Raw genomic sequence first — 14947 nt, forward strand, 5'->3', positions numbered from 1 at the left:
CCCACAGGAGCTCAGCTTACTGCACAGTCCTGGAGGAGATGAAGCTGCACACAGACATTAACAGAATGAAGGGGAATGGTTTCGATGGTGGCACTGGGATTCTCACAAGAGTCTCAGGTGTGACCTTGATGACAGAAACATAAAAGCAAAGTTTCCTCTGCTGCTCATTTAGTTACACTGCAGCTGTTTCTCTGTGCTATACTTATCTCCGTGAAGGTGATAATGAATGTTTCCACATCCTGTTGTATAAAGATCGGTTTTCATTTAACCGTATCACTGCAAATAAAAGTTTCCTGTAGCTGCTTCACACTGAAGCCTCCCACTGGTTTGCCCTGGGGAGGAACTGGGATGTAAAGCAGCAGGGAAAAGTTTGTTTTGCATCAGGAGGGAAGTAAAACTACTCATATACCAACCAGGTCTCCTAGAAGGTACGAGTTCAAACTGGTTTCTCAGTTACATTGTGGTGGCTTATGCGTGAACTGCTTGAAATAGTGTTTTTTAAATGAACCCACCACTACATGTTTATAGTGGAGTCATGGGAGGTGGTCAGGGTGGAGGCAGGTCACACATCACTTCTCACTATCATCTGTAGTTTCAGGCAACACGTGCATTTAGGTTAAGGTTAGAGAAGATTGTGGCAGATTGTGTTCGCTGTTGGTGCGTCGCCCACGTAGGCATATTCGAAATAGAGTCTTCTATTTATTACAATAATGTAAAAGGTCCCTCACGTTGTGCCATTGCATGATTGTATATCTGTCTCTCTCTTTCTCACTTCATCTCACCCTCTCGGTCTCAAGAGGACATCGACCGATTTGTCCTCGTCTCTCAGGCCATCAGCCGAGCCGGCAGACGTCCCTGCTGCCTCAGTGGCACGGTGGACCGTCCAAATATCTATTTCCACACTCGGCAGGGAGGCAGAGCCCGAGACATAAACACAGCGGAGAACATTCAGATGGTCCTGAGGAGTTTAGTGTTGCATGTTCCGCTGTTTGATGGAGGAGAATATCACAGGTTCTATCCTGGACCACATCAGCAACAGGATGGAAACACGTTATTCAAGGCTTGTAATTAATGTGAGCGTATAAAGACTATGTGCCTTCAGACACATTATCACTCCATAGAAAAGTTGGGCAGTCCCTCATCCCCAAGAAATACTTCAAAACATGACAGAGGTTTTGTTCAGCCTCACGCCACCTGATTCTTTTCCTCGGGATATATTTTGGATTCTTGATTCTGTCTCCACGCGCTGAACATCAGGGGCTGGACCAGACATCATGAAGTGCTTAAAAATGGATGTCAGATAGGTCTGCCTGTCCTGACACCTAGTCTGAGCTCAGTACTGCAACATGTCATCACTCCTTTGTTGTTGCATCGCTCCTGGAGTGGCTGCCAGCCAGACGCATCCATATTGTATGTCTGTGGGGCTGAGCTGGAGATGAGCCGCCACACCCCGACGAGCAGAACACCCTCCACCGGGAGAACAAGACTCCCTGCTGTGTGCCAGGCTCTTTCTTTCTTTACTTTTCATGCTCGCAGTAGAAAAACGCCTCGAACAGTCTGTGTCACTGCTGCGACTGTGAAGCCTGCCAGTGCAGCGTCCCACCGACCAGAGGCTTTCATCCACAGGGCAGAATCACTGAGCCTCTGAAAACTCTGCAACCTGCCTCCCCCCCATCCCCCCCCTCCCCCCCCCCCACACCCCCCTCACCCTTCGCCAAGCTATCGTCCCCCTTCAGGGAAGACATCCACGGCCCTGTCAGCTCACATTTGAGTCGGGATGTCTCTGTGTGCAGCAGTGGAGGATTCAGGTCGTACTGGACGGCTCTCGGGTGTGAATGTGTTTCTAATGTTTGTGTCACTTCACTGCAGAGTAGGAGCATCCACTTCTCTGTAAATAAAGATAAAACCGTGCACCAGAGCACACTCGTTTTTATTTGTGCCTTGACAGTGATCGGTAAGGCCTCTGTTATTTATTGTGTTTCTCCTCAGTGTCTCTACTTGATATTCTGAGGGTACTTTTCCTTGCCACAGCCTTAAGGACTGTTCTGGGGGCCTGTATTACCAATGTGTTTTGCTCTTTCTTCCCTTTTTTTCGCATTGTGAAAATGAAGAAAAACATTGTCCCTTATTTTGGCGAGGAAGATCATTTCTCTGGATTTCATGCACATTCATCACACATCACATTTCAATTTGTTTTCAATCCACTACATGGACATTGATTCCAAATAGAACAAGAAAAACACTTTGTCCCCACTGTCAAAATATCATCAATAATTAGTTGTGCACCACCGGGAGAAAAGAAACACACAGTTCTCTGTGACTAAGATCTTCATCGTTGCTCCTGTGGGCGGTGAGGACATCATCTTCTTCAAACATGTTGAGTACGATTACACAACTTGAGAGACTCCCCGGTTCTTTAACTGGAAACCAGTGTTCAGTGTATTAACCTCCACATTAGCTTCCACATTAGCTTCCACATTAGCTTCCACATTAGCCTCTTGTTGCTAAGCTCCACACAGTCAGTAATTTATATTCATCAGCTCATAAGACAGGTGTGTAACATAAAGAGACAAATCTAAATTTAGGAATAACTAATTTATAGCACAACCATCAACAACTTCAAACTAATTAGGACAAAACTGCAGGAAAAATCTGACCATCTTGGGTTTCAAGACATCAATGTGATGAACCTCACTTGAGTTGCCATGTATTTTTAAGTGATTTCTATATTCATGATTAAATGGTCCCGAAAAGCTGCAATCCAAAAAAGAAATAATTATAATAATACATTTTTAGTTGGGTCCATAAAACCTCAGGAGACTAAAGAAATCCTTAGAACACAATGTTATAAAATGTCATAACATTGCTTTGCTCAACCAACTGTTCAAAATCCCAGAAGGTTTTAGAGTTTACTAACAATGGTTTAAACTGAAAGTTCTAATTGAAAAGTGAGTTTTTCCAAATGCTGCATTTTCTTTCAAAGTTTGACTTCACTGAACTGAATTCTCAATCATTTTCTGATTTCCCCTTACATTAGACATTACATATAATATCCAGGAACTTATTCACAGTAATAGGTGAAAACCACGTTGACCTTTTAATGATAAGCAGCTGGATCCGTCTCCTGCATTGAGATATATCGAGATATCTCTTTTTCATGGGAGCAGAGCTGGTTCACTGTCTCCTTCACATTAACTTAACAATGCAGCAACTTCTCCAAACTTTCCTGGAGTGTATAAAGCATTTATTATTCACCTTCACTGCAGCAGCTCCAGAGCCACTGATGTGTTTGGCCTGTGTACATCAGCAACGTGGTGTGAAGGTTAACCTGACCGCACACCAGGACAGTCACTCATATTAATAAGACCAATACAGTGTGAATGTATTCATACAGAGCTTTTCAATATTCTAATTTCCCTTTGTCATGTGTGATCGGGTAAACCGGATTCGAACCACCAACCTTCTGGTGAGAGGACAACCACTCTACCCCCTCTTCCTCAGCCACCAACAACAACCCGGAGTATGAGGGGCTGTGGTCTCTGTGAGGTAGAGGACTCAGCCACGTGTTAGAAGACTGATGTTCTCTAGATAATTATGTTTGTTCTCATAAATGTCAAGGTTACCTGCTCTGTTTGTTTTGGAAGGAAACCGGCTTCTCCCTCGGAGCATGGACGAGCAGCGATGTGTTTTTGTGTTGTGCAACCAGGGCTTGTTTGCTTGTAGATTTAATTGTCATGTGAGTCATTTATCAGTTCCTAACTAGGAAATAACAGAGTGGACTGATTTGCTGCTGAATTTTTAGCATTTTACGTTGTTTCCCGACAGACGTCTGTTTTCCTTTGGCGTGTTGGAATCTGTGGTCGCTGGAATTTTGAAGCAGGAAAGAATCGTCTGAAGTCTCAGACACGTTCTTGTTGCTGTTGCTTTGGTGACAAACAGAGGAGCGGTGTAACAAGCTGCAGGTGTTTCAAAGTTTCATCTGGTTACTCCTCCAACATCTGGGGAGTTTATCAGCCAACAAAACAACACAACTAAGCTATTACAACAGAACAACACAGCTAATCTATTACAACAGAACAACACAACTAATCTTTTACAACAGAACAACAAGCTACTTTCTGATGCTCACTTTTGGCCTCTTGTCATTTTCTTGTTCTACCTTCCAGGTGCTTAGAAATGTAATGATGCTGATTTCTTCTACTTGAATTTGCAGTTTTACTTTGGTCAACACGATTAATGCATTTTTTCAAAGCGACAATATTATTGGAAATGTTCATTTTCACAATGTTTGTCAAAAGCCGGCGTGATGCATCAGGTGCAGACAGGGTCATGCAAGCTCGGGTTGGGTATCCACACTCTATAGATCTAAAGAACAGTCAGTATAGACAGAAGGAATCATTATGCAACCAATAACTTAATGTACCTGCAGTATGGACCTTTGAATATATTGTTTTAAGCGTGGAGTTTTAAAAGTTAACCTAAACTTTAAAGCTGAAAGATTCTATTCAAAAGATTCACGTGACTCAGCAAAGACCACGACTCGGTGACCGTAGCAAACAGCTGCTGCAGAGAGGAGTTGGAAATAAGAATGAAGAAGACTCTTTAGCATTGTGTGCCTGTGTGAACTGCCCTCCTCGCAGTCTGGTTCTGGACACGATGAGTAAAGAGTGATCAAAGAAAGTCCCCCGAGCCACGCGAGCACAATCCTGGTATTACAGCTAATGAAATTTAGATGGAGTGCGAGTGGAGAGCCTCAGTCAGCGTGGCTTAGTGCCGCTCAGCCCAGGGCACCGATCACACAGAATGCAGGCCGGGGTTAACAATCATCCATGAATGCTAAGCTGCTCAAAGTATTCCTTCAGATGCTAAGTATTGGCCTCTGGTCCTTTTTCGCTTTTTACTACGAGAACCTCTGATGCAGACTCCATCCGAAAGCCTGATGTCCATTTTTTATTTTTTGCTCCATTAGGAATACGTCATTGTAAATGGCCACATTATCTGTCTGGGAACACTGGTTATGGCAGCCTGTCCTCTATCAACACACTGACAATGGACAGTTGGCCCCAGCCCTCATGCAAAGCAGATTTGTGTTGTAGCTCTTGGCAAACAAAACACTGCTCTGAGTGTAATGTGAGTCAACACAGTGAGTTCAATGTGGTAACGCTTACTCCACAGAAAAGGGGATGAAAACATGCAATTATCACATCGAAGCTCAGATGGTGAATTCTGTCTAAACTGTGACGCTGCTGTGCACAGAGAGCCGAACGCTCAGGAAGTCAGTTTCCTTCCAGGCAGCAGGAACACACACGTCTGGTTTGAATTCATCTATCGTCTGCTCATCTTATTCTAAGGGTTGATGGAGCCAATGGTTGCCAGTGTGCACCATTGGCAATTAAGGGTCTCCAATCAACCTAAACCCAATAAGCATGTGACCCTGAATGAACCAGGAGTCGAAATCAAGAGCCGCCCCCCCCAACTGCTTTGAAATAAAGAAGAGGTTGTGTAATCAAACTGGACATCTCCCAGTTTAACTGTGAAACCGATGGATCAATTTCCAGGCGTGTTTGCTTGACATTTAAGACTCGTTCTCTTTCTCATTAAACGAGCTTCACGAACCTTTAAAATATAATAAAATCCCAACGTGAGGTTCGTCTGTCAGCAGCCGAATCCATGAAATGAATATAGTCAAGCGTAAAATCAGACCTCGGTAAAATCATCTTTCTAAACGGGGATTTAATCTGACAAGTTGACTGAACTCATTCTCATTTGCTGGATCTGTGTGGGAGAGCCAATCCCCAGAGACCGCAGCCTTACACAATTTGTACATTAACTCAAAACCTTTCAGAAAAGGCTCCTTCCTGTTTCTGTGCAGCATGGAGAGACACACTGACAATATGATATGGGAGGGCTGACAGTGTTCTGCTGCAGCCAAGTTTCCAGTAAAGCTGGAAGGGATCATCCACTTTATACTGCACCTGCATCTCTGCACTGCTTTTAGGAAATACTTCATTTTGACTGGCTGATTTGAAGTCAGCAGACAGGATGGCAGTGAAGTAGATGATCCAGAGGTGAACCCTGACCCAGTCGAGAGCGGGGGAGCTCCTGTTCTCTGCGTCCGAGATGCTGCGGATTTGAGAAGTGACAAACAAGCACAAGCAGAAGGAGAGAGAGAGAGAGAGGGAGAGAGAGGGAGAGAGAGAGAGAGAGAGAGAGATAGAGAGAGGGAGAGAGAGAGAGCTACAGTGTGACCCATTCATTAGTGGAGCTGACCCTGCAGGGACAACAAAGCTGTTCATTAAATAGACACTGAAGGCCCAGTCGGGGATCAGACTCTCACTCTAGCAGGGAGGATATTACCCTCCACATATATGGTTCAAAGCAGAGGTCCTGAGTATCAGGCGGGGGGGGGGATCCCAGGGGGCCCTGATGAGGGCTCCGTGGGGCCCGGAGTAAAACAAAAGGATAATTTTATTGTGATTGAAGTTAAGTTTGCTGGAAATGACTGCAGAGGTTTTCCCTTTTTGTTTTTATCGAGGGACCTTAAGGTGCGGAAATGACCGAGAACTAGAAATCTGCACTAACTTGAAAAGGGAGAATTATCTTTCCATCACAGCAGCATGATGAGCCCTTCTCCTTTTGAAGGCTCCTTTCAAATGTGTTCTTTCAATAATGAGCAACGACAGATTCAATGGGAGGATCCGTCCGGGGCGGAACCATCGGAGGAATCATTAGGAGCCAGTGACAAAGCTGAAAAAGAATCTGTGTGGGTGACTGAGCAGCTTCAGATGAAAAGCTAAGAGTCATGACACTAACAGGAAGATTCTGTGGACCAGATCGTCTGATTCGGGCTCAACCATCACGGACTCCTCGGTCAATGTAGATCACGTCCTCTGGGTTAGAATGGATGTGGCTCCTGAGCTGTGACACGGCTTTGATGTCCAGAGAGAGGAAAAGTCCGGGTAAAAGTCTGATTCCAGTTTGATCCACTGTGGCTTGACAGTTGGGTTTTAAGATTTCATACATTCACCATCAGAACAGTCGTCTGACTAACTCCTGTATCTCCTCCACACTGACCACAATCCTGTGTTTTCTCCACATGGGAGTTCATCTCTCACTGAGCTGTGGTGACAGTGAATACATCACTAACAAATCGACAGAGGACACTAATCCAGACATGCATGGGTTTTTTTATTTATCTCCTGAAGATAACGTTATAATCACCAGTTATTAGCCTTGAATGTTCCAATACGTCACTTCACAAACCAAAAGGTGGCGTCACGGTGGGATGGACACATGGGAAGAAGTCAGAAGTAAAGTTATTATAGAGCCAGAAAGTTGGAAAATGAGAGTTAGTACTTGATTCAACACAAACTATGATCTTTCAGTCAACAATAGACAAGTTGTTGTCTGTGTTTAAACTTAACAAACTGAAAATCATAGTTTTCATAGGAGTCAAATCAGAAGAGAAGTTTTTAGTTGTTTAATTTAGATTCTGTGCTCATCCAGAGTTCCATTGTCTGTACAGTCTACACAATACACTTTTGTTTTCCTCTCTCTCTCCCTCCTCAGTATTTCAGTGGCAAAGTGATGCTCGCTCGCCCCGCTACCTTCTGATTGAGTCACACACAGCACTGTTTCCCCCGTTGAACATGAAATCTCACAAGAAAGCAAAGACTTCAGAGGTTATCAGTAAATTTATCAGCTATAATAATGAACACACAGATAAAAAGGTATTTTTGTTTCCTGGATGATAAAACTAAATTTACATTTAGATTGCACAGGTCGAGCTCTGTACATTCAATCTACAACTCGCTCCTGCAGGAACCGGGCACATGCTTGGAAATGTTGAGTTTTACCAAAGTATGTGTTTGTGGATTTGTTTGTTCATTTCTTTCAAGGTCTCATTCTGATTTGAACTTGGATAACAAAGTATAAATGTTTATGTAAAGAACACAAATAACCTGAGCTTTACTGTGAAGGAGGTTATGTTTTTTCTTTGGCTGTCTGTTAGTTGGCAGAATTACACAAAATACTATTTAATAGATCACAACAAAACTTGGTGGAATGATGTGATATAGGTCAGGAAAGATTCCATTAAATTCCAGTGGGGATCCAAGGTTTCCTTTACACTTTCTTAAACATTTCAAGATAAGGTATTGAGCAATATTTTGATTGTTTTTTCCGATAATAATCCTGGAAACCTGGATTTATATCTGTGATTGTGTGGAGGATCTAGTTAATGTGGTTCTATAAGGGGACAGTTGGGTCTTGGCTTGGGTTCTGCTCTCTGAACCTCTAGGTAGATGAGGACTCGAGCTGTGTTGAATGAACTTCCTGGATTAGATCTGGGTTTTTTATTTTGGTGCCATAAAATGTTCTGATTCCTCAGCGTCCTATGTCTTCGTGAGTTTTTTATTTTGAACACAAAACCTCCAGGATTGTTTTATTTCCATTATTAGATTAAAAATAAACACCACATCGAGTCTCAGGTAAACAACTCAGATTCTTTGTCTGCTGAATATTTTTCCCATCTGAATCCTGCTTGTGAAAACACCAGTAAGCATTAATAGTGGCACGATGTGTGATCTGGAGCCATTGATGCACAGAGAACCTGTGGATGATAGGACACTGGTCCGGTGGATTGATACTAGAGAAGGTTGACTGCACACAGATCCTAGTAAGCACTATGACCACAAGGCTAAGAGCCTCCTCACAAGAGGCAATCACAGCCTGAAATGTGCCTCTAATTGTTTACCTGCCTGGTTTTAACTCAACGTGGGTCAACCTGAGTCGCCCTCGTCCTCACTGTCCACTCCTTGTTAAAGTTCCAGTCGGCTCCGGGGGCCACAGGCTCCTCAACGATCAATACCAGGTTAATTGGAGGTGAAGTGTGAAGCAGACCAATTAGTTTGATGCCTTTTCCGCTGTCCTATCAATAGCCTTTAGATAACAGTGTGTGAGAGCAGCCACCGTTCCTTAATTAGTGTTTTTCAACCTATTGACCGGGCGGAGACAGTTTTCCTGGTGTCAGCTAAGTTTCATTTACTGGAAAAACACACAGCACTGAGCCCTGGGTTCTTTTCTTCATTCAGTACAGGCTGTGCAAAGTGAAAGTGTGCAAGGAGCTGTACTTCCTCACCTGGTGTGGGTCTAGAGCAAATCAATAAAAAGAAGTATTTAAAAAACTGAAAGGGTTTGTAAATATTCACGAATGTTACACACTTTAAAAAGCTTCAATTTAACCTAAAACAAATAAACTGAATAAATCTGGTTATCAATATCATTGTTATTGTCCTTGTTTCATTTATGTTCTACATTTAATTAAGTTGATAGTTCTTTATGTAAAATCTGTAAATTGATGTAAATCTTTCAGGCAATTTAAACATATGATTGAATGTGTATAAATCTGCTCATATTGATAAAACTTCCCTGCAGTTGGTAAAATAAGAATTGTTGTTGCCAATAAGTTTGGTAAATTGCTTGTGGCCCCGAAACTGGTTTCCAGACACTTTTCTTTTCACACCCACTGCTGCAATGTTGTTTATGCACTTCCTTATCGTGTCCCCCCCCCCCCCCCCCCCCCACGCACACTGTAGCAGTCAGACAGTTTTCACCACACACTCAGAATTGTGTAGTCTGACCCGAGTGTAGCACAAAGCAAGGTGACGGATTCTTTTTATTGGCTGTGTCACATTTTCTGCACTTCCTGCCAACAAGCTTTTCAAGGACCACATTAGAAGAGTCTGTGGATTTATTGTGTCCTCCTTGAAAAAGCATTTTGTGCTTTTCCCTCAGTTAACAACACGTTGAACTGTCTCGGGTTTTTCCTCCAGCATCAGACATTTGAAGTGTTTGACTAATAGGCTCTGGTAGAATATAGATTTTTGAATAAATTCATGAGAATTTTCAAATGCCATCATTGATCTTCAGTGATATTAATCACTGTAACTACAGGATGTTTGTTAATTATACATGTCCAGTCAATTCAAATTGATAGTGTGTTTAGATTTTAAACCAACCAACATGTCTGGATGTCTCTGGATGTGTCTGGATGTCTCTGGATGTCTCTGGATGTTGTTTCTCACGTTGGACCAGACGGTCTCTCTTGTAGTTTCATCTGAAGCCAAAAGGTTTAATGTTTTCATTTGTTTCCCAGGTCCGTGGGGAAGGTGCATGGGCAGTGACTGTGGCCCAGGTGGCAGCCAAAGCCGGGCAGTGTGGTGCGCCCACGTGGACGGCTGGACGACGCTTCACACCAACTGTGAGCAGGGCGAGCGTCCCTCCAACCAGAGGAACTGTTTCCGTGTGTGCGACTGGCACAAGGACCTCTATGACTGGAAACTAGGTGCCTGGAACGAGTGTGTGCCAGTGTCGGCACGGACCTTTGGGGCCGCTCGGCCGTTCACGTGCAGTGGAGGTGAAGAGGGCATTCAGACGCGGGAGGTGAACTGTTTACTCAAGTCAGATGGCACTCCGGCTGAGGATTGCATCTGTGATTACTTTGAGCCCATGCCTCGCCTGGAACAGGCCTGTTTGATCCCTTGCCCTCAGGATTGTGTGGTTTCTGAGTACTCGCCATGGACGTCCTGCTCCAAAACATGTGGAACAGGCCTCAGGAACCGGGTCCGCAGCGTCCTGGTCCCTCCACTTTTTGGAGGCTCTGTGTGCCCCAACCTAACTGAGTTCCAGTCCTGTAAACCGGGGCCTTGCACAGGTCCAGAGGGCATGTACAGCCTGAGGATCGGAGCCTGGAGCCCTTGTTCCCTCCCGCAGGCACGGACAGCACGACAAGCCAAGCGCAGGAAAGGTAAAGGCGAGGGGCTCCGGGACCGGCCGGGAGTCAAAGATCCCGAGACCAGGGAGCTCATCCAGAAGAAACGGACCAGGAACCGACTGAACCGCCAGGAGAGTCCGTTCTGGGACATCCAGGTGGGCTACCAGACCCGGGACGTGATCTGCATCCACAGGAACGGGAGCGCTGCCGGACGCAGGTGAGGGCAATATTCATTATGTTAATGTGACATTAAAGTCTTTCTTTCCACAGCACTACTTTACTGTGGAGCACTCTAATTATCTGACAAGGACATGAATGGGCAAGAGATCCATTCAAATGATATCTTAAAATTACTTTCTGCTGTATGTATAATTAATTTAATTTAGTTTTTATATATTTACTACCTGTTACTTCTCTGTATTACTGTCCATCTATATATTTTCAGTGTCATGTTTCCGTGTAGCTGTGATGTCGAGGTGTCTCGTTTTCTAACATCTGAACAAGATGGCAAATTTGTCCTCTTCCAAATTTCCCTTCCCCCTGTCAGGAGGCGACATGTTTATCTGCTGCGTCTTTGTCACTAACCGTGCTGTCAGAGCGATGAAGCACAAACTGCCACAGTGTGATTCCAGACACCTTCCGAGGATGGAAGTGGAAAAAGAAACTCTTTCTTAACGACGTTGTCAATCTCAGCCGAGGCCACTTTACTGGATTTGACAAATATTCTGGGTTTTGTCCTCGAAGGGAACAAATCAAGAGTCAACTTTAAAGTTAAACCTTCTGGGACGTGAAAGACTTACTTTATAACAAAACACATACTATCACATGAGGCTGTAGTTTCCTTTTAAGTTGCAAACAATTTAAAACAGAAGTGATGGATATTTCTAAACCAAAATTAAATATTTGTTTCTTAAAGCTGAAAAGAAATATGCTTGTATGAGGGATTAAACAAGTCTGCAGCTTTGAGCAGTGTCATGAAATCCAAAGTTTGAACTCCATCAAACAAATAATCACTTGATTAGGTCAGTGAATTATCAATATCCAGAATACAGAAGATAGAAGTGCTTCCCTTTATAGAGCTGGTAATCCAAACTGGGATCTAACTTCTCACCCTGACATTATTACTTCTGTGAGCTACACACACACACACACACACACACACTCTGATAATGAGTTGGATCAAATGCCTCTAAATTCCCACTTATCTCTCGGCAATAAAAAAAAAATGCACATCAAACATTTACTCCCAAGAAATGAGCAGAGAGCCTGAGAGAGGAGATCAGCATGAGGAGTGGTACAGTGAACTTTTTCACGAGGTGCACACACTGCACAGTCGGACTGTTCCACTGCAAGTGTCAGGCTGGGCTGATTTTCTGAATTTATTATACTTAATAACCACATTTACATCGTGACTTGTGGCATGAGATAATTATCCAACGTCAGGAACCCGAGTGCGGCTGCAGCCACGAAGTGCTGAGAACCAGTAAAATGCCTCCACTCCTGTTCAGCTCATGTCAAACCCCAAATCTTTTCGTCAAACTCGTTTAATGACTGCAGACGTTTATTCTGTGATGATTGCAGCTGAGGTGGTTTTAAGAAGACGTCAGAATCAGCAGGTTTTCTCAAACTGAAAGAAACCAGCTCTCTTTTAAAGTTCTGTCCACTTAAGTGTGATTGTGGGAGAATTCGAGAACATTTACAGAACTTAACCTATTTTCTTTATTTCTAACCGATGGTGAAAAAAGTCTCGTCAGAATCAAACCATCCACTGCAACACATGGAAATACTCTCAGGCCTGGTGCTGATGGCTCCCTGGATTAGCCGAGTAGCTCGCCAAGCTAAACAGGGAGCGCAACGCAAGACTGAGTCCAAAACAAGACGTGGGGTTACACTCTAAACTCTTGAGCCCGGTTAAGACTTGGGGATCCTGCTAGACTGTAGAAAGAGGCAGGGATCAATGAGGAGGGTGTCGATGTGAGACTGGCTGTGATTGGTGTGTTTGTGTGTCAGCTCGGGTGTTTGACCTCTGTGACCTAACGTGAACTTACACAAAGCTGTATTTTCCTGATCAAATGTTAATAATGTCTGGTACAACTTATCTTTTTAAATCAATCACTTTTATGAATAATTTGAAGGTTGTAACAAGGAAATCTGATCCAGTAAATTTAATTTACTAGAGATGGACTAGAAATCGAGACAATCAGGATCCATCTGAGCTCAAATTCAACATCATCATAGCAAAGGGTCTCAATTCTTAATGATAAGTAATAATTGAAACCTTTAAATAATTACCCTGCAACATGAAAGAATATAGGAAATAGGTCTGAATGCTATTGTCTGCAATTCCCTTCCAAAAATAAATGTTTCTGTTGATTCATGTTTCCTCAACTGAAACGGAAAAAACTTGAAATGTCACAGCTGCTCTGTGGAGTTTGGATCTTTCACGAGGTCTCTGATCTCCAGGAAACAATCAGCTCCGGTGTCAGCCGAGCGCGGCTCCGCTCACATCACATAACTGTCACATACCACTGTACTCCCGGATTTGATCAATTATGTACTAAATCTATTCATTAATGCTTTGTTGGCGCCGAGCTCTCAGCCGTAACCGGGATCAAATATTTCAAAGGAACCGTGAAAACAACTCTGATGCCCTTAGGAGCATAAATATTAATCCTTGACTTGTTTATTTCTTGTTCTGAAATATTCATAGTTGTTTTTGCCACTTTCGAAAAAAAATAAAAAAAGTGGAACAAACTTCCCTGGGAAGCGATGATCCAGCCAGACGCTCTCTGAACATCTTGCTCACTTCATTTCCAATTTCGTTTGATGAGCATCTGCCACTGGGCTTTTAATTTCTCTGTCGTCCACGGCTCATCCCAAACATGGCATCTTCTCATATGACTCAGTGTGTGTTGGTATCATGACCTTTTTGAAACGATGTGGGTGTAATATTACATAATCGCACGGTGCCACGATTTCAATTGCAACGTTTCTTTCCTCTGTACTTTTAAAATGTTTCTTTAATCACTTGACCCACATTGAAGTGTGGTTTAATCCTTTTCAGCTGCAGTGTCTTGATCAACGCTTTTCAAATAATCAGCTCACTGTTGTTGGAGTATAAAAATGAATTTGGTCTGAAAGCACTTGCACACCATTGTTTAAAGTTCCTCTTTAGCAGCTAAAGGTTTAAAAAGATTGTTCTTCAGACATTATCTCACTTATTTAAATAGACTATGATTGCGTCCCCATTCTGTCTGAATGACTGAGATGAAGAAATAATGACTTCTTCTTTGCAACTTTGAAATCTCCACATAAAAAAGATGCTCAGGCAGACGCTCAACACACGGCAGCGACTCAAAGGATCCGGCTGCAGTGGAAATAGGTCATCGGCTGCATTAGAGGCTTTTTTAAAACACAAGTAGCTCCATGTGAGACAGGAGCAATCGAGCCAAGACCCTCTGTGCGGCGCCATCCCTGTTTATTTTCGTCATTGTTTGCCTCAGATGTGAAAATGAGCCGACACACCGGAAAAACAAAACCGAGATTTTTCACAGCTGCCACTTCAAAGACTGCAGAGGTGTTTTAATCTGCAAAGACACCGGAGTTAGAGAAGAAGAAGAAGAAGAAGAGAGAGAGCTCGTACCCCCCGCTCACACATTCATACCAAAGGTCTGAGTCAATGGAGGTGAAGTGCGGCGGCGACGCCTAAATGAGCGGTTTCTAAATGAAGCGGAGCTGTAATTAGCTCTAATAGCTCGTCAGCTGCAGCGCCTCCAGGGGAGAGACGTCCAGCCCGAGCTGCTTCAGTTACAACACATCTCTAATGATTCTAACGGGACATCTAAACGCAATTCACATGATCTAAAGATGTGTGTTAACAATTGATCAGAGCTTGTTTTGGTTGTGTGAACGCATGAGACTGTAGCTACACACACACACACACACACATCCACATGTTCTTACTCTTAATACTTTCACTCTCGGCAGCTCCAGACAGAACGTAGCACCAGTGAAGGGCAGGGCGTTTAAAGTGAAGCATTGCACAGTTGTACATCTGCTGCTCTGACATGTTCACGGACAATAAACTGTGGCTTTAAGGCATCTTGGCACATTAACAATAGGACGGCATCAAGACCTAAGTGGAAGATTTAACTTCTCTGTAATGAGGCGTCG

The 14947-nt window shown here is 43.4% G+C and overlaps 1 protein-coding gene across 1 annotated transcript in view; it reads left to right on the forward strand.

The window, feature by feature from the left end:
* The window catches only part of LOC128449159 (thrombospondin type-1 domain-containing protein 7A), a 124842-nt gene that overhangs the window by 51728 nt on the left and 58167 nt on the right, over window positions 1-14947 (forward strand). The window contains exon 2 of the mRNA XM_053432208.1: window positions 10157-10991. Within this exon, the coding sequence (XP_053288183.1) occupies window positions 10157-10991 (835 nt within the window). The remainder of the gene's footprint in view (window positions 1-10156; window positions 10992-14947) is intronic.

This window comes from Pleuronectes platessa, chromosome 10 (genome assembly GCF_947347685.1).
Source record: "Pleuronectes platessa chromosome 10, fPlePla1.1, whole genome shotgun sequence".
Taxonomy (NCBI): Eukaryota; Metazoa; Chordata; class Actinopteri; order Pleuronectiformes; family Pleuronectidae; genus Pleuronectes; species Pleuronectes platessa.